This window comes from Rhinopithecus roxellana, chromosome 6 (genome assembly GCF_007565055.1).
Source record: "Rhinopithecus roxellana isolate Shanxi Qingling chromosome 6, ASM756505v1, whole genome shotgun sequence".
NCBI classification, from domain to species: domain Eukaryota; kingdom Metazoa; phylum Chordata; class Mammalia; order Primates; family Cercopithecidae; genus Rhinopithecus; species Rhinopithecus roxellana.
Window position 1 is genome coordinate 133,043,999 of NC_044554.1, and position 19,462 is coordinate 133,063,460.

General features: G+C 41.6%; 1 protein-coding gene across 5 annotated transcripts in view; it reads left to right on the forward strand.

Moving 5' to 3' along the window:
• Positions 1–19,462, forward strand: part of OSBPL3 (oxysterol binding protein like 3) — a 183,671-nt gene that overhangs the window by 97,985 nt on the left and 66,224 nt on the right. For 3 of the 5 annotated variants that reach the window (XM_010375927.2, XM_030932420.1, XM_030932422.1), the window contains exons 3-9: positions 10,130–10,246; positions 10,407–10,460; positions 11,333–11,446; positions 15,926–16,093; positions 16,693–16,816; positions 18,556–18,659; positions 18,863–18,955. In XM_010375927.2, the coding sequence (XP_010374229.1) occupies positions 10,130–10,246; positions 10,407–10,460; positions 11,333–11,446; positions 15,926–16,093; positions 16,693–16,816; positions 18,556–18,659; positions 18,863–18,955 (774 nt within the window). The remainder of the gene's footprint in view (positions 1–10,129; positions 10,247–10,406; positions 10,461–11,332; positions 11,447–15,925; positions 16,094–16,692; positions 16,817–18,555; positions 18,660–18,862; positions 18,956–19,462) is intronic. The other 2 variants (XM_030932419.1, XM_030932421.1) reach the window with 1 other exon arrangement.

The following is a 19,462-nucleotide window of genomic DNA, read 5'->3' on the forward strand; positions in this document are numbered from 1 at the left end:
GAAACACGTTGGGAGGCCGGGCGTGGTGGCTCAAGCCTGTAATCCCAGCACTTTGGGAGGCCGAGACGGGCGGATCGCGAGGTCAGGAGATGGAGACCATCCTGGCTAACACCGTGAAACCCCGTCTCTACTAACAAATACAAAAAACTAGCCGGGGGAGGTGGCGGGCGCCTGTGGTCCCAGCTGCTCAGGAGGCTGAGGCAGAAGAATGGCGTAAACCCGGGAGGCGGAGCTTACAGTGAGCTGAGATCCGGCCACTACACTCCAGCCTGGGCGGCAGAGCAGGACTCTGTCTCAAAAAAAAAAAAAAAAAAAAAAGAAACACGTTGGGGAGAAGACAGACATAGAGGAAAAGGTGATGTGATGGTGGAGGCAGAGATAGGAGTGATGCAGCTACAAGCCAAGGTATGCCATGGAATGCTGGCAGCCCCCAGAAACTAGGAGAGGCAAGGAATGAATGAATTCCCCTGAGATCCTCCAGAGGGAGCGTGGACCTGCCAACACTTTGATTTTGGACCTCTGGCCTCCAGAACTACTAGAAAATAAGTATCTGTTTATTTCAGCCACCAAAGTTTGTGACTGCTCATCAAGTTGGCCTCAAGAATCTAAGACACCCTGCTGCTTACTGTGTGTCAATTTTTCTGGAAGTCCCAGCTCAGGTGGATCTAGGCCTTGGAGATTATGCCTGTCTGAGCTCCTGCAGCAGGTTTGTGTCAATCTCCCATTTGCAATTTACAAATTTTCAACATTGTGGTATCCCTTTTATTAACATTTGTAATGTAAGTTAGATTCTTGAGAGCCAGCACTTGATTTTACGTCTTTGTATCTCTAGTTCCTGATGATGAGCTTTGGACCTTTGAGCAGGGACCACCCTATTAAAGGGAAGCTCCATTACAAACTGGACTATAACATACTTAGCACTAAAGTCATTCCTTCTTTGATTTGTAAAGTTCTCTGAGATCTTAACATTGTCGCTAGGTTCTCATTATGAGAACCAGTTGTTGTGTAGCACTGTGAAAATAATACACTTCTGATTTGGATCAAGATAAAGAAGAGTTTATTGTGCTAAACTTCTGCCACCTACTCCTGTGATTCTAAGTCATGCATGTGTTGATTAGTCAGAATGTATCTCTACTTTGATTGCAAATTTCAATTAGCTCTGAAAAAATAGTTTTGAGCACTCTGTAAGAGAGAACACTGTTCTCAGCTGGTGCCGTCCAGCAAAGCAGTGGGTCTCCTTGAAGAATCGTGAATGCCCTGTAGTTGGCATACAGAAGTATTATATCTGAGTGTAGAGTCTGTGATTCTCTTCTGTGCTCAGACACCAAAGGGCAGGGCTCTGTGACATGTCACTGAAAATTTTTTTAAATTAAAAGGTAATAAAGGTAAAATATTAAAACAGTCCTGGGTGATATAAGAAGGAAAAATGTCTCACCTCTGGCCCCAGTCCCATTCACATAGGAGCCTGTTTTGGAGTTTTTCTCCCCTCCACACATGGTGTGCGCTCATGAGTTGGAGTCAAAAGACCTGGGTCCTGGTCCTCAGAAGCCCCTCACTCATTTTTGTGGCCCCAAACAAATCACGCAGCGTAGATTTCTCATCTCTAAATGAAAGAGCTGGGTAAATGACTTCCTCATTCTTTGTCACACTCTGAGACTTAAATATTCCATGATGGTATAGGAAAGCCAATCATTATGGTATACTTTGAAGGGAAGAGAAAAGCCCAGAAGAGACCCTTGAGTTACTTGGGTGTTCAGAGCTACCTTGTCTTTATTGACTAAGCCACAAGCATATGGAGGGCAGAAACATGCCCCTGGAACAAAAGACAGACTTGTTCCTCTAGGGGAGAGAGTAGTGGGGTGAGAGGCAGGACTGGTAGGGGAGGGTCAGTAGGTGGCCCTGGATGGACTCAGCTAAGTGCTAGTGTGCTTCTAGGTGATCTTGTCCAAAGTGGACACTCAGCTGCAAGGTTCTGCGTGGGATCTCCAGACTCAGTCTGTAAATGGGTTCTGCCTCTTAATAGTTTGTGATCTTGCACAAACTAATTTGGACTTTCAATTTTCTCATCTGTAAAATGAGGATAATAATAGTTTCATTATAGAATCACCACAAGGTACATCATATTAAAAAAATAGTAGTTGTCACTTTTGTAACTATAATCACTACCACAATAGCAACTATAAAAACCCCATCACCACCCCAGTGGGCTGCATGGCCAGAGAGGAATGACATTTATGGGCTGGGTGTTTTCATCCTTAATAGTCCAAGAGACTCTGCTTTCCGAACAGAGCATTAGGAGGAGAGAAAAATGCATAGAAGATGCTGTTTGTAGCTTTACGGGGCTTGATACCATTAGGGGAATATTTAACAAATATTAATGATTTCCAAATATATCTGAGGGGCCTAAAAATATGCCAAAGTAATTGTAGCCATAAATGTTGAGTGAGTAATCAACAGTGTGGAAAAAGTCATACATGCATTGAAGTGTTTTTATTAATGCTGTTTTAACTATAAATCCATCTGTGGTCAATACAGTTGGAATGCGTTTTTCTCTTTGGAAACTCAGGATGGGAATGACCTCAGGTGGAGCCACCGACAGAACTGGCAGCCCACAGGGTTTTGTCTCCCTGTTGTCAGTATCAGCTGCTGGCAAGGACTGCTTTTCCTTACCTTTCTCAAGGGTTCACCACAAAGACTGTGAATATTCTCCCATTATCTAAGTAATGAAGGCACCAGTGTTTTTGGTCTGTGGCTAGCCAAGTTATAAGACTTGAAACATTCTGGGGCCTGAATCATCTGGATATTCACTTCCCTAGCCCTGGCGTGAGATTGGAGAGCTACATCTCTGTGTGAAGGGAAAGAAGGGATGGTGACAGTGGCAGGTAGTGACTGCTACTCCCATGTAGCCATCAGAACCCAAATGGGAGCTTCATTCCTCAGTCTCCTGCTTTCTTTAATTTTCTCACTTAGATTCCAAAGTCAGGAATTGTACCCGAGGTTATAGGGCTAACGCAAATGCTGCTGTTTAGTCCAGCATGAGTTTATGATAGAAGATTTAGAAAGGATCTCGTAGCTCACTTGTTCTAAACTCCCTGCCAGTCTTGGAATCTTCTCTGTGGTGCCTCTGCCAAGTGGCCACAGCCTCTGACGGAACACTCCAGACACTTTCATAGAGCAGCCATGTCGTTTTTGTTATTTTTCATAGCACTCAGTAGATAGTAAGACAACCCATCCTTTAGGCAGAGCTAGAATCCAGGGCTTTGTAGTTCCCACCCATTAGTCCTGGTTTTGCCCTCAGAGTCTGTCAAGTCAAATCCCAATTTTTCGAGACAGCCTGGTGTCCTGAAATGTGGCTACTCAAGTTGGGCTTATGGTCCAGCAGCAGTGATAGCCTCATCTGTGCAAGTGCAGAATCTCAGGCCTCCCCCAGACGTACTGAATTTAAATCTGCATTTTAAACAAGATGTCCAAGTGATTGACATGCAAATTACAGTTTGAGAAGCACTGAGTGAGAGCTCATACACTACCTTTCTCCCAGCTAATTTTTTCTTTTCTTAAAAATTGCCATTGCTATCAGACCTGCTGGTGCTAAACAAATAAACAAACAACCATAGCTGAGAAACATCTAACAAGAAACAGCAACTCCAGCTCTCAGTGATTGAAATGTGAGTACAGTTTTGGTCTAGCATCAGTTAAAGCTGTCATTCTATTAATTGAAAATCTATCGACAAGTATTGTCAGTGTTCATAAAACAATCATAAAAGATAATACTGATGATTGTTAGCCTTTCTTAATAGGCTGTAGAAGATCCTGTAATGCCTTTAAAATCATCAAAGACAGATTAAATTACATGATTGCCTTGTGATTTTTAAAAAACTGATAAACAGATTAAACAAGTAATCAGGACACCCGTTTTCCAACCATGCCTGAGAGAGGCAACCACAAAACTTTCTTCCCCAACACTCTTCAGCTGCAAGAAGAATAAAAGTTTAAATTGTTTTCTATTTCTGACATCACTGCAAGGGTAGTGACTGAGGATTCAGCATTTGAAAGGTGCCTGTGGAAACAGCTGTGCTGAAGGGAAGTGCTTTCAATTCGTGCACTCAGCAATATGGAAATTAACTTGGCCAGCACATGAGCATGAATAAACGCTTAGCTGCCTTTGCAATCACAAAGCAGCTTTCTATCTTTGGCACTTTTCAGACATTCAGTAAAACAGACTAAATTTAGTGCCAGATGACAGCGCCAGACTGTCTTCAGTGAAAACTCAAGCAAAAACCTTAAGAGGCCACATCCCCCAACCCCTCCCATGTTTCTCTCTCCATCTGGTCTTCATGGTGACCTTTAAGCTTGACACCCCACAGGACGAGACATCAGTGCAGCCGTGTTGGGCTAAGTCAGCAGGGCCTTGATTTCCCCAAGGGCCCAAGTCTACCCTGTACTGTGTCTCAGGATATGCAGCTCAAGGTGCGTGCCCTACTCATGGGTCACCAGGAGACACTCCTAAGTCCTGGTTCCTTTAGCCAAAAGAAATCAACATCCCTCTTGTTTTCTGTCCTGAGTGCCAACTCATTCTAATCCAGCACACGTTATTAAAGTCCCACGTCCTGAAGGTTCTCGGGGATTCTTTTGATACCCCCCTTGCTTTGCAGACTCATTCAGTAAATATTTATTTCAGCCCCTATTTCCCAGGTAGTAGTATTGTAATAAATAAGACACAGTCCCTGTCCTCACTGAGCTCATGTTCTAGCTAGGGAGGCTGACAGTGCAAGGTGACTGTCATCCAGGGAGGAGGTTTGGACCTAAATGAGAATTGACCAGGCTAAGAAATGGGGCAGGCTTTCCAGATACGAAAAAAATGAATGGCAAAGACTTGGCAGCCTTAAAATGCACAGGCTAATTTCCCTTCCCTGTTTGGTGGGACTTTAGGATAGGGAAAATGGTAGCTCTGAGCAGGGTTGAAGACCTAACTTGCCTCCATCCATACTGCACTGTTTCTTAACTCCTTCCAATTGTCTCAAGGTCTCGACCCTCCACTGTTCCTCTACCCAATGGGATTTACTCCTTTTTCTTCATCAGAATTTACATACTTAAACTACAGTAAAAATGCAGTATGCTATAATATGTGACAGAATGATTAAAAATGTAAGTTCTGCAGTCAGGTGGCTTCATCACTTGGTTTTATAACATCAGAGAAGTTACCTAATTCTCTCTCCCTCAGTTTCCACATGCAAAAAATAAAGAATAATAAATCTAATCTCAAAGGTTGTGCAAGAATTAAACATGATCATGTAAGTATGGTGTTTAGCACATTATCTGAAATATAGAAGATGTTTAATAAGTGTTAGCTATTGTAATTGCTCTATTCTTTCAACATATTTATTAATATCTACTATGCACTATTTTAAGTAGTGAACAAGACAGAAAAGGTTCCTACTTTCATGGAGCTAGAAAGTGTTCTCCAATTATTTTATATTATTATTGCTTATATTGTTATGTTTATGTATTATTTCAGCCGACCCCGCTGTATATTTAAATGGCATGCTGTGCAGAATTGTGGATACAGCTTAATATTTCTTTGTAAGCCAGCTACTCAGTGCCATTTACTTGGTTTGAGAACTTATTTTCTCGGTTTGAGACCCCAACAATGAATAAACCAGGAGAAATATTTTAGTTCCTACTATGTATATACTTAGTACTTTACTAAGATTCTAAGCAGGTTGAAAAAATGGTCACTGCGATAGTGTGGGAAGAAAAGACGAAAGCACTGGAGATAAAAATGAAAGGGAAGAAAAAAAAACCTTACAAGTTAATTAATTGCTAAATTATTTGGTAATGGGCAGTAATAATAATGTGATTTACAGGAATATGTGACTGATGTGGTTTGGATAATTTAGGAATTTCATGGAAGGAGGTAGAAACCAAACTAAAATCCCGAAGAGTTCGCATGGTTGGTAAAGATCAAGAGAAGATTCTGGGAGGCCAAAATATAAGTAAATCGCCAAAGTGGAAATAAAGACAACCATTTTGTCACACTCATTTTTATATTGCATGAAGGACAGGACACAACAAGGCCCCATAAGTGGTTGTTGACTTTAGTGCAAGTGAGGAATTAATGGAATGGATGAGAGCCAAGGTTAGGATGGCTGAGGAATCGAGAGGAAGGAAGTAGAAAATACACATTTTGAAGATGGAACCAACAGGACTTACTTACAAGAAAATATTAAAGCCTTTACAATTTTCAAAGTGATTTCACATATGCTGTGTCCTGGCCTAGTATTCTTTCTTACAGCGGCACACAGAATTTGCACCAAGTTCATTAGTGGTCCTAACCCTGTCATCCACGTAACCAATGTCCTCTTATTATGACCAGTATTTTAATGATTGCTTTACTCTCTTGTAAATTTGTGTGCGTATATATATAATTTATATATGTAAATATATATAATGTATATAATTTTTTATATATTAAAAATTATATATATATATATACACACACACTTTTTTTAAGAGACAGGGTCTCACTCTTTCACCCAGGCTGGAGTGCAGTGGTGTGCTCATAGCTCTCTGTAGCCTTACACTCCTGGGCTCAAGCGTTCGTCCTGCTTCAGCCTCCCAAAGTCCTGGGATTACAGGCATGAGCCACTATGTCCAGCTGAAATTCATTATTAATGTCACCTACTTGAATACATAATTTTGAAAATGTCAGCATCATGCTTCACTGTAATATAAAGGAAAATTCAACGAATGTGGTTAATGTTAAAGCATACATTTCAATATGTAAAAGCCCAGGCATGACCACACCAGAAGACATAATGAAGTGATCAGATATACCTATACATAGAAAGGGACCACTGCAAATGGAGAGGATACAGGTGTGCTGTATTAATAACTCAAATAGCATGGCCTTCAGCAACGTCGTTCTCTAAAATAGTGGGAGACACTTGGTAAAGTTCCAACAAGAACAAAATACAGTCTTCCCTCAGTTACTCAGCACTTACATCCCAAGAGTGCAAAAAACCATGCGAAAATACTTTGATGTATGTGTGAAACAGAGTTCGGTTCCATGCTCAAGTGATTTTAAGTACATTTCACCTACGGAAATGGCTAATGGCACTTTGGGAAGTCTTTGGGGTGTGGGACAGCATTTTCATTGTGCAAGACCAAGGCATTGTGGGACTTCTAACATTCCTGGCTCCCAGCCATTCCAGGCCAGAGGCATCTCCTTATCATTGTCACAACCAAAAGTGGTTCCAGGATTCCACAGTGGTCCCGAGGGAACACTCACAACCTCACTGAGGACCACCAGGCTAGATGTTGGCCTCATGACTCATGGACAGTGACAGGGGAGTTGGCGGTGGGGCGGGGGGGTCAGATTTGGATGTCGAGTCCAGAAAAGGAGTTGGTTGCATTGCTTTTTTAGCCAAGGAGAGTCTTCACTTTCTTAAATATTTCAAATCTGGCTTTTCCAACCTGGTAACAGTTTCAAGTTCTGACCCTAGGTGGAAGATAAAATGAAGAAAACACAATATTTTGTAGGAAAAAAAAATCACCTCCTATTTTTGTTTGTTTATTTATGTTAAGGGCCAAGAGATGTGCTTTAATTCCCTGCGCTCCTTGATGGCTCACTGATAGGAATGCACTCTGTCTCAGGAGGAGGAACAATCCAGTTCTAACAGGAATTTTTGAAATAGTTCTCAGATCTAATTCTTGTTTTCTTTTAAACTTACAGGTATGATCTTATCTCCTTTTTTTTTCAGTTTTGTAAAGGATGCAATAACGTCCGATTCCTCTTGGTATTTGCTCAGAACAATCGAGTGTTTTGAGCAGATGTGCATGATTGTTTAGTATTACTGCTCTGCAGGTTGCTTCTGCCTGGGACTCTTAAAACAAACAAATCAAAAGGACTTGATCCACTTAGAGTACTTTCCAGAGGATTTTAAGTCTTGGATTTTTATTTAACAATGACAACAACACTCACATCCCCTTCTTTAACAAATATGGATGCATTGTATCTCATTTGTAAATAGTCATTTGGCTCAAAGATACTGGGCATACTTCAAACGCATACTAATTTATGACATTCCAAGAAGATAAATCTGTTTGCAGACTTATTCCAAGACTAAGTTTATTCATTTGCCAATCAGATGCATACTATTCACAGGACAGCAGGTTAGGCATTGTGGGGAAATCAGAAATACTCTGGACCCTTTATGCCCTCAAGGAGCCTACTGTCCAGCAGGGATGATAAAATCTCATGTACATATTATCATAAGTAAGTGGTGAACCTCCGGAAAAGTGAGATGGAGTCCTTATGGAGTCTCTAGGGATTAAATGGTATTTTCCACTGGAGGGGGTGAAATTTGAGGTGGAAGTTTTAACTTGACAACCTTAAAGGTTCATTAACATTTAGACGGGTAAAGTGTGTTAAATTTTGAGGAATGGCTTTCTGAGCTAAAATAAATTCAAGTAAGATTTTTTTTGGTGTTTTTAAGTAATAGGAAATCTGACTTCCCATCACTTATTTGTATGCATTTATTGTCTGAGTGTAATTAAGTGACTTGGAATAATTGGTAATAATTGCTATGAAGAAATCTCATTCAACATTGCTACCTTCCTTAAAAAAATCATTTAATTTAAAAGCTGGATCTTTTTTCTAAGCTTTGCTTTTTTCCATTGAAGAAGTCTCTTTCACAACTCTGGATCTTGGGAATACCACTGTGATATTTTAAAACTCTGGAATGTACCTTTAATTGGATTCACAGTGAAGTGCTATCAGATAGAAGACAGACCCATCACGATCATGATGTAAAGAGTTCCGTTGCTAACGTAGGAAAGGGTTCTCATTAGCAGGTGGGTCCCACGTATTGAACTTGAGGACAACACAGAAACTGAGCCTGAGCCACTCAGGACCTTGTGTGGTTTCTGTGCCCTCCCTATTAGACCACTTGTGTCCCAGGACTTGAATCTAACTGCCTCCTGGTGCTGGTTCAGACTCACTGTCCATCTCCCAGTGCCTTTGGCTTCTGTCTGTAGCACCTGCTTGTGGGCTGGAGATTTGACTCAGAGCAAGTTAGTCCAGGTGAAATCTTGGCTAAAGTGTCATGCTTGTCAAAACTTAATTACCCTGTGTTGGAAATATTTTCTGTTGGATCTGGCTGGCAGTTACTAAGTATATGTATAAATGTATAAATTTATCAAGGCATACTCTTTAAGATTCGTGCATTTCATGTAAATTATATCCCAGTAAAAAATTTAAAAATAATAATAAAAATAAACTCTCCCAGTCACTGAAGTATTGCCACTTTTGGTTTATCTTCAGGTGATTAGCAATGATGTATTCCTTTTTAAGTATTTAAAAGTAAATTTTCAGAACTTTTAGTGTTTTTCTTTTTTATTTCTTTTAAAATTCTTTTTCAATTAGTTGAAATAACCTAAATAGCCAATAGTAGAAGATTAGTTGTAAAAACTGTTTGTAATAATTGGCCAAAGAAAGAAAATTTTTTGAAACAAAAAAAGATGGAAAAAACAAATTTCTGGGAAAAAAGAGTGAAAGTTCTTGTTGCAAAAATATACTTTTAATGCATCCAGATTTCCGGTACATTTAAATACCTAGAATTTGTGGATGCTGATTTTCAACAAAATAATTATTTCAACCAAGTTGTCATATTTACTGATTTGCATTGTCTCATACTTTTTAGCCAATTCTTAAACCAACTTCCTTCCCCCATCAACACACCACACACACACTCTCTCTTCTGGTTAAAATTCAGACTGAAGTCTAGTGCTGAGCAAACAGTAATTGCATGGTAATGTCAAAGTGAACAAAAATAGAACTTACAGGAAAATCTTTACATTTAGCTGTGCCTATTAAGGTTCAAACACCGAAGGAAACATTCTCTTCTCAAAAAAAGAGCTTTAAAAAAACTGAAATTTGATGCCACTAAATTATAGAATTAAATCTATGAAGCCCAGGGACTGTATGGAAATTAAATTTGGATTTCTTCTCCCCAACAAACCCAGCCAGCCCCCCCATCTTGAATAAATTTACTGATAGGACGCAGTGCTTTTTACCATTATTATTTTTCAAAAAGGTAGACATTTAACATCAACTTTTTTGCTGGAACAGGACAGCTGGGAAGTGGTGGAAGGACTGAGAGGGGAGATGAGTTACACCCAGGAGCCACCAGTTCAGAAAGGATTTTTGCTGAAAAAGAGGAAATGGCCCTTAAAAGGCTGGCACAAGGTAAGGTTGGTCTTGGCCTCCCCTTTATTTGCATTCACACTGCCCTGACACTCAGCACCTGGTTCTTAGGCACTCATATTTAATTTCTAGTTGTAATTTGAGACCAAGAAAAGGGCACCTAAATTGAATGTCTTAATTAATAATACTTTCTTCCCCACAGAGATTCTTCTATCTGGACAAAGGAATCTTGAAATATGCCAAGAGCCAAACTGATGTAAGTCTTTTCGTGGGCCCGGTGTGGTATTGAAGAATCCTAAAGGGGTAACCGTCAGCTCAGAGATGAGAGTGCATATAGTTGAGGGTAGCTTCTCTCAGAACTGGAAATCATAAAGGGGAATCACTTCTGTCTGAGCTCTGGGTTCCAGGCAGGCTCAGTTCCTCCACCAGGTCCAGGTGCAGGGGCTCCCCCAACACTCTCTGGGCATGCAAAGGTCTGTTCTGGTCTTAAGGTTGTGCTAAGGAGTTCCCCGGGTGGGAGAATACATCCTCGCAGCTAGATAACAGGAACAAAACATAGGGCGTCCCTCTCTCTTGTACTGTGACCAAGGGGTTCAGGGGAGAAGGCCCTGGGTGAAGAAGTTCCTTTTCAAATTAATCCCAGGCAGTTGGTGTGTGAGGGCTCTGAATGACCATTTGTCCTGCCCCTTGAAGGAGTCCTGCTCTTCTCCCTTCTTCCTTTCCTGTCCTCTCAGTCCCCTGCTCTCACTTCTTTTATTAATGCATCACTTCTAAATGAATGCAGACACCAGAAACTAATTCAGCGGGAGGCAGTGCAGTTGACGGGTGAATTCACTGCTATGGGAGTCAACCCACAGTGTTGACTCTTTTGCTCCCTCACATCCTGACTGTGTAAACTGCTTGTTACTTAACCCCTCTGTACCCCGGTTTCTTCATCTGTAAAATGGGGAGAGTACTTCCTACCTCAGAGATTCAGGAAGACAGTGCACGTCCAGCACGTAACTCAGCCCTGGCTCAAGTCGCAGTGTTTGTGATTTTACTGTCAGTGGGTGTGGAAGGGTGTGTCAGGGTTGTGACTGCTGCTTTTAACACCATGGTTCCCAAGTGACCCTCTTGGTACCTCTGCAGATAGAGAGAGAGAAGCTGCATGGCTGCATTGACGTCGGGCTCTCAGTGATGTCTGTAAAGAAGTCATCAAAATGCATAGACCTTGACACCGAGGAGCACATCTACCATCTGAAGGTGAGGCTGCTTCCCACTGTGCAGAGTTGACTTACGTTGGGGAAGGATTGTCAGTTATTATACTGTTGGTGATGCCTTGTGGGGATTCAGCCAACATGTAGAAGACCTTCATTACCAAAGTGTTTCTCATGGACAGTGTTGGTATTTGAATGGGATGTCATTGTGCAGGACTGTCAGCACTGCTTGAAGGTTTAGCCTCCTGGTCACCTCATCCCCTAGATACCAGCCTGCCCCCAGTGATTGTGACAACAGTCAACAATGAAAAATGTTGTTTCCGAACCATCTCCACTCAGGCAGTCACATCTTTAGTGAAGAACCATTTACTATAGGTTAAAATGTGTTCCTGAAATATATATAACATTTAGGCCATGGAGACCTGTTTTATCACTTTGGCTAATTTTATAGGAATCCCACTAAAATTCTAATATTGTAGTGAAATGTCAGGAATTTTTCCCCTAAAGCGTGGGTTCCCAAATAGTACTTCAAAGCTGCTTACCCTCTTGTGCTGTCTCTCCTGCCGATGGTAGAGATAGTCAAAGCATGAAGCGTGAGATCTAGATCTGGTTCAAATCTTGATGTGGCTACTCACTAGCCATTGAACTTTGGCAAATTACTTATCTCTGAAAGTCTCAGTTTTTTCACCTAAAACAAAATGAAAATTATTATAACACTCATCTTGTCGGGCTGCATGTAGAAAACTTGGCCTAGTGCCTGGCCCAGGGTAAACTCAGGAAGTGTAGTTATTGTATGTGCTTGTTGGATGGTACCCGAATGTTAGAAATTAATTGAGAAAATACTAAGACTGTTTTCTTACTTGGGAAAATTACTTGAGATATTGGGAATGGGGCCCGAGGATTAGGAAAATGAAAGCATGAGATCATGAGCTCCTTGTCTCAGTGTGTCCCTGTCCTCTCTATGGCATGTGTGTGGTGATTGAGCTGTGTGGACCACATACCTGTGGTTGGTTGAATGGGCAAGACAGTCAAATCTTCACTATTTCCTAGCCTAACTGTATCTCTGGGTGTAGCTAATTGTGTAAAGCAAGGTTTTTCAGCCTCAGCACCATTGACATTGTGAGCTGGATAATGCTTTGTTGTGGGAGGCTGACTTTGTATAGCAGGATGTTGAGCAGTGTCCCTGCCACCTGCCCTCTCTCTAGATGCCAGTAGCATCCTTCTCCAGTTATGACAACCAAAAATATCTCCAGACATTGCCAGGCGTTCCCTAGAGGATAAAACCACCCCTGGCTGCAAATGACTGGTGTGAAGTATGGGAGGGAAAAGCCTATATCTTAAGAGAAAAAAGAAATTTAAGAAAGAATACTATCCTTTATTCTGTTGCAGTGATTGGTCTCCACTAGAATAGTTTAGGTTATTTCTCCAGGTACTTTCAATGAATCTTAGCTCTGTATTTTGACATGGTCAGGAATTAATAGGTTCTTATTTGCCCACTATTCTGGTTAACAAAATAAAAGTAATTATGAATTAATAATTTTTAAAGGGTTAGAATACCCTAAAATATATTGAATGCTAATACTGTGATAAACGCAGTTTAATATTTCTCTATGTGATTTGCTTTAATTTCTGTTTGGTTTCTTGTTCGTTCTTTTGAACATCAGCTCTGATTCTTAGCGTAGCCAAGTATAGTTATTTGAGGGTTCTAGTTAATAGACTCAGTCAGGCAGTTTTAAATTGTGGGCTGTTTGATCCCATTTATTTTATAGATAAGGGATCCTGGATGGCAGAGAGATTAAGCGGCTGTTCACCCACGACCCTAGAACTACTTGAGAGACTGGAACAGGACCCTGGACAGTTATTTAATATAGTGCTCTTATTTTTCTACCTTGTTTAACTGATAAAAAAGTGAGTTCAGATGAGTGCTTGGGCACTGACTTATAAGGGCCTCTGAGAATAGATCAGAGCAAAGGATGACACAAGATTCCTGTAAAATTCCTCTTAACCACATCTGGGAAATGAAATACATTTCAAGAACATAATTTAGGGGAGACAAATAGGTGTGAGTCTGTTTGTATTGCTTCTTCCTGTAAATGACACATTAAAAAGCCCCTGCAGGTGCTTCCAGTCTTATAGGTACTTCTAACAATCAGCACTAGAGCCAACCTAACAGTTCCTCAGTGAGTGATATTGCTGGCATTTATTTGCATATCCTAGCTCTCATCTCTGGCATTAGTAAAGATTTTCACAAATTGACCTGAACTTTTCGTCTTGGAAGTTATCCTACTGTGCATCCTTTTGGAGTATCTTAAATTACAGCTTCATAAGTCTTAGTGTTCTAATATATGGTTATCTATCATTTTTTTTACTTTGAAAATATCAATGCATTGTCACACACACACACTGACTTTTTTTTTTTTTTTGAGACTAAGTCTCGCTGTCACCTAGGCTGGAGTATAGTGGCACGATCTCGGCTTATTGCAACCTCTCCCGCCCGGGTTCAGGCGATTCTCCTGCCTCAGGCTCCTGAGTAGCTGGGACTACAGGTGCATACCACCACACCCAGCTAATTTTTGTATTTTTAGTAGAGACGGGGTTTCACCATGTTGGCCAGGATGGTCTCGATCTCCTGACCTCGTGATCCACCCTCCTCAGCCTCCCAAAGTGCTGGGATTACAGATGTGAGCCACCGTGCCTGGCCAAAATTGACTTTTAGGAAATATTTGTGGTATATAGGTGCTTGTTATATTCTTTTTCTATATATCACATATATTTTTATAAATGTTTGAAATATCTTTAAATAAAAACTACTAGTTACAAACAGTATTCTTCATGGAAATTAGAAATTGATAATTGCTCATTTATGGAGAGAATGGCTAAAGGTTTGTGAGTATGAGAGGAAAAAAAGTTGGAAAAATAATATTGCTGTACAGTGCTTTATTTCTGAGAGTGGGAGAAATGTTCTTTCAGATAACCTTCATGTTCATTAACATATTATATTAGTTCATTTTCACACTGCTGAGAAAGACATACCCAAGACTGGGCAATTTACAAAAGGAAGAGGTGAATAGGCTTACAGTTCCACATGGCTGGGGAGGTCTCACAGTCATGGCGGAAGGCAAGGAGGAGCAAGTCACATCTTCTGTGGATGGTGGCAGGCAAAAAGAAAGAGTTTGTGCAGGGAAACCCCGCTTTATAATACCCCCAGATCTTGTGAGACCCACTCACCACCACGAGAACACTATGGGAAAGTCCTGCCCCCGTGATCCAGTTGTCTCTCACTGACCAGGTCCCTCCCACAAAATGTGGGAATTCAAGATGAGATTTGGGTGGGGACACGGAACACAGCCAAACCATATCACATATACTCCTCAGCAATGTATTCTTTGTTGGAGAGATGAACAAGGTTAAATATTTTAGGAAGAATTTACTAATTCATTCCAGTTCAGAAAAGATTGATCTGAAAAGTCTGAATTAGAGAAGAGTTTAAAAAGAAAAATGGTGCTCATATTTTCAGTAGGGATAGAGAAGCTGGGATTAGAGAACTTAGAAATGCTTTAAGAGGCAGATAAATATAAATTTCAATTTATTTGTTGCTTAATATGATTGGCAGTGTTCTGTTTTCTTAAAAATAGCATAACAGGCCAGGCGCGGTAGCTCATGCCTGTAATCCCAGCACTTTGGGAGGCCAAGGCAGGCAGATCACAAGGTCAGGAGTTCAAGACCAGCCTGGCCAACATGGTGAAACCCTGTCTTTACTCTAAAGATACAAAAAATTAGTTGGGCGTGATGGTGCATGCCTGTAATTCCAGCTACTCGGGAGGTTGAGGTGGGAGAATTGCTTGAACCTGGGAGGTGGAGGTTGCAGTGAGCCAAGATCGGGCCATTGCACTCCAGCCTTGGGCGACAGGGCAAGACTCCGTCTCAAACAAACAAACAAACAAATAAATAAATAAATAAATAACAGTTGGATTCACTCATAGAAAGCCAAAATACATACTTTATAAAGATCATTTTTACTCTGCATTTCTTTCTCAAACTTGTTCCTGTGGACCACATCAATGTAAACAGTCAATGAGAGCCTATTTCTCCATTCCTTTTCTTATTTATGTATTTTTTTTTGAGGCAGAGTCCCCCTCTGCCACCCAAGCTAGAGTGCAGTGGCTCAATCTCGGTTCACTGCAGCCTCAACCTCCCAGGCCCAAGTGATCCTCCCACCTCAGCCTCCCGAGTAGCTCAGATCACAGGCGTGTGTCGCCATGTCTGGCTAATTTTTTTGGTATTTTTTGTAGAGACAGGGTTTCACCATGTTGCCCAGGGTGGTGTCAAACTCCTGGGCTCAAGTGGTCCTCCTTCCTCGGCCTCCCAAATTGCTGGGATTACAGGCATCAGCCACTGCGCCTGGCTGTTGAAATTATGTACCAACTGAAAAAGCGGATTTCGGGAGTGGCCTCAATTTGATGAGTAATTGTTCCTTCCCGTGAGTGATTCTCTTCTTTCCTTTTTTCAATTGAATACATCATAGGTCAAATCAGAAGAAGTCTTTGATGAGTGGGTATCGAAACTTCGCCATCACAGAATGTATCGTCAGAATGAAATTGCCATGTTTCCACATGAAGTTAATCACTTTTTCTCAGGGTCCACTGTCACAGACTCTGCATCTGGGGTGTTTGACTCCATTTCAAGTAGGAAGGTAATGAGTGTTTTGCCAATAATGAATCTGAGAACGGGGTGGCTTTGTTTCGTGGAGTCCTATCTTGGGAGCTAATTCCGAAGAAGGAAAGGTTTTCAGGGACAAGCAGGTAGGCTTGGGGTGGTATTTAATTAGTCTGTTTGCCCACTGAGTCAGAAGCAAGACCAGATGAGCATCTATTATTTGGGGGGGACAGTGACTGAAGAATAAGGAGGAATTTAGCATCTCTGAATGAACTAGCTTTGTCCTGACTGGTTTGAGTTTGGTTTCCTTTTCTGGTTGTAAACTACAGTAGGTATGCATGTAGCTATGCAGGATTGCAAAATAGTTGCAAACATTTATATTATTGTTTTGGTGTTATTATTAATATGTGATAAAAGAAGAAAATAAGGTCCACCATTCAAGCATGCCATATCATAGCATGGTATGGCCAAACCAGGGTGATAGTCAGAGGTCTTAGTACTTAGCTAGAAGCTCCTTCCTCATTATAGGCAAATGGTATCCATTAGTGACTAACCCACTCTGTTATCCTTTACCTTAACATGTCCCTGCTTGGTTCTGTTTCCATTTACAATGTGCTTTTGTCATCTGTGGAACAGCGTAGCAGTATATCAAAGCAGAATTTATTTCAAACTGGAAGCAATGTATCATTTTCTTGCGGTGGTGAGACACGAGTTCCATTATGGTTACAGTCTTCAGAGGACATGGAAAAATGCTCCAAAGGTAGAGTGACTTGAAACCTCTGCTTTCTGTCGTGGCTATTAGATGATACTGGTTTGGTGTTTACACTTCAGGTGCATTTGTGTCCTTCCCCTTTGCTTGTCCACATTCTCTTCCATATTTTGCTTGTAAAGGTTGTACCCATCATCAACAAGAGACACTCTCCTTGCAGATCTTTGCATCTTCACCTGGCTGTACATGCAGACAGGTTTCTTCTTCTGTTCCTTCAGTATTGATGCCTGATACTGATGCCTGATTTCCACATGGGCCTCTAAGTCAGTCTCCAAGGGCAGAGTCTGACACACACCCAAGATTGAGAATCATTGTGCTAGAGGTGAGGGGGTGATCAGATGGAGATCTTCACGACTTAGGTGTTCTGTACCCTGACTGCACATTAGAATCACCCAGAGGACTTTTAAAATGCAGTAATACCCATTCCCAGTCCTCTGTCTCAAATCATCTCTTTAAATTGGTCTGAGGTAGGGCCCTGGTATCACTAATTTTCCAAAGTTCCCCAAGTGATTTTGATAAGGCGCCTGCCATAAGGAAGCTCAGCATTCTCAACCTTAATTAGCCAAGACTGACTTAGGGAACTAAAAACCGAAAAGATCCACAGCGGGATTGGGAGTGTTCTGATTGAATTGTCTGGGGGTGGGATTTAGGCATATATAATTTAGAAGATTTCTCCAATTGATTTAAAAGTGTAGCCATGATTGAGAACCACTGTTAGAGAAAGATACAAGAGGCAGCCTTGAAAATTGCATTATCTCTTGTTGAATCTAGGTAGTATCACCCTTGGGACCATGTAGGCTTTGCCCCTCCAATAAACATCACTCATGAGCTTTACCGAGTGACAGCTTGTCAAAGCAGTCGCTGGAGCCTTGTCTCTGGAGCAGCAGCGTCCACCCGGGAACTTATCAGAAATGCACATTTTCAGGCTCAACCCGGATGTACTGAATCAAAAACTAGGGGTAGAGCCCAGTGAGCTATGGTTTAACAAGGTCTCCAGGTGATCCTGATGATATCAAAGTGTGAGAGCCTCTAGCCTAAGGCATTTGGGCCTGTATTCTTTAGCAGAAACATCCATCAGCATCCAGCGAACAGCAAATTATGGACTATCTTTTGGGTTAGCGACTGGGATCTGGTTGGAGAGTCTTCTTATGTCTGCTCAGGTCCATCTGCAGAGGCTCATTATGATCCTCAGGCAGGTCCGTGATTGATAAAGTTTTCCTTAGAGACTGGTACAACTTTCATTTTAGTTTTATTAATGTGCATTAGGTCCTGACAAGTGGATAGCGTCAGCATATTCCTACAGGATTAAACTTAATAATGATGATGATGATGATGGCTGATTTATTTAGTTTTTACTCTGTGCCAAACACTCTTCTAAGAACTCTGCAATATCAACTCATTTAATTCTCACAACTGTTTTGTGATCTACATGTATAATTGTCCCCATCTTTGTGATGAGGAAGCTGAGGCATGCAGTTTTGCAATTTTCTCAATAGTTACAGTTCATTAAGTGGATTCAAACTGAGGCAGCCTGGTTCTCAAGATTCGTGCCCTTAACCACTAGAGTCTACAGCCTTTCCTGTAAAAAGGGAAGTAAAATTTCCGATCCTTACAGATGAAAAAAGAAAATCAACCACAGATAAATAAGGAAAAGTAGCTGGCATGGGGACAGCACAGCGATCCCTCTTGCTAGTGGACCATTGTGAGCACTGTCCTCTTTTCCCCCACAGACCTGGCACACTGTCATGCCTACCTGGTAGAAATGAGCCAGCTCCTGCAAAGCATGGATGTCCTGCATCGGACATACTCGGCACCAGCTATCAACGCCATCCAGGTGAGCCCGACTCCTCTTCTGTTGACATTCTGGCCCTCTTCTGCTTTCCTTTCTCCTCCCAGCCTTTCACTAACAGTGGGATGCTGTGGTCAGTTGCTTCAGCCAAAGTCAAGGGGATGGAGGTAGTCACCTTGCTATGCATTTATCCTTGTCGGTTTGGTGGACTTTACTGTCTGTGCTCTCTTTCCTGTTTTGAAACAAAGGGTGGAGCTTTTGAAAGTCCCAAAAAGGAAAAAAGACCACAAAGGAGGTGGCGGTCCAGAGCTATTGGCAAAGATGCTAAAGGAACACTGCAGGTAACCATGGCTTCCCCCGACAGACTGGTTTCTTCATTGGCCCTGCTCTGCATGCCATGTGCCGGGAGCTGCCTTGCCTCAGCTAGGAGAATAGATGAGTGAATACTCTGTAGTTGTTCTTTCCAATGTACTCTGCAAATAGATGAATTGAATCGCTTAGACTGTCTGGGTGCTAGGATATGCACATAATGGATCGTGGGCAAGGGAGAGAATATTTTCTAAGGGAAAAAGGGGGTGAGGTTGCAGGGACTGCTGCCATTTCTAGGGCTTTTGGTTTCCCCATCTTCACTGTTGAGCCTGCCTGTGCTCTTCCCTGCTTGTGTTTGTGCCTTGTTTTGTGGCTGCAGTTACTCTGTGCTCTGACCTGTGTCTTCTGCTGATGCTCCATGGATTTGTCATCCCTCTAAGCCCACAGGCATGATTCTCTGGGCACAGGACATGGTGTAGATTCTCCTTGGCCTCTTATCTCCAAACTCCCAATCCCTCATCCAGGATTCACTGTGTCAT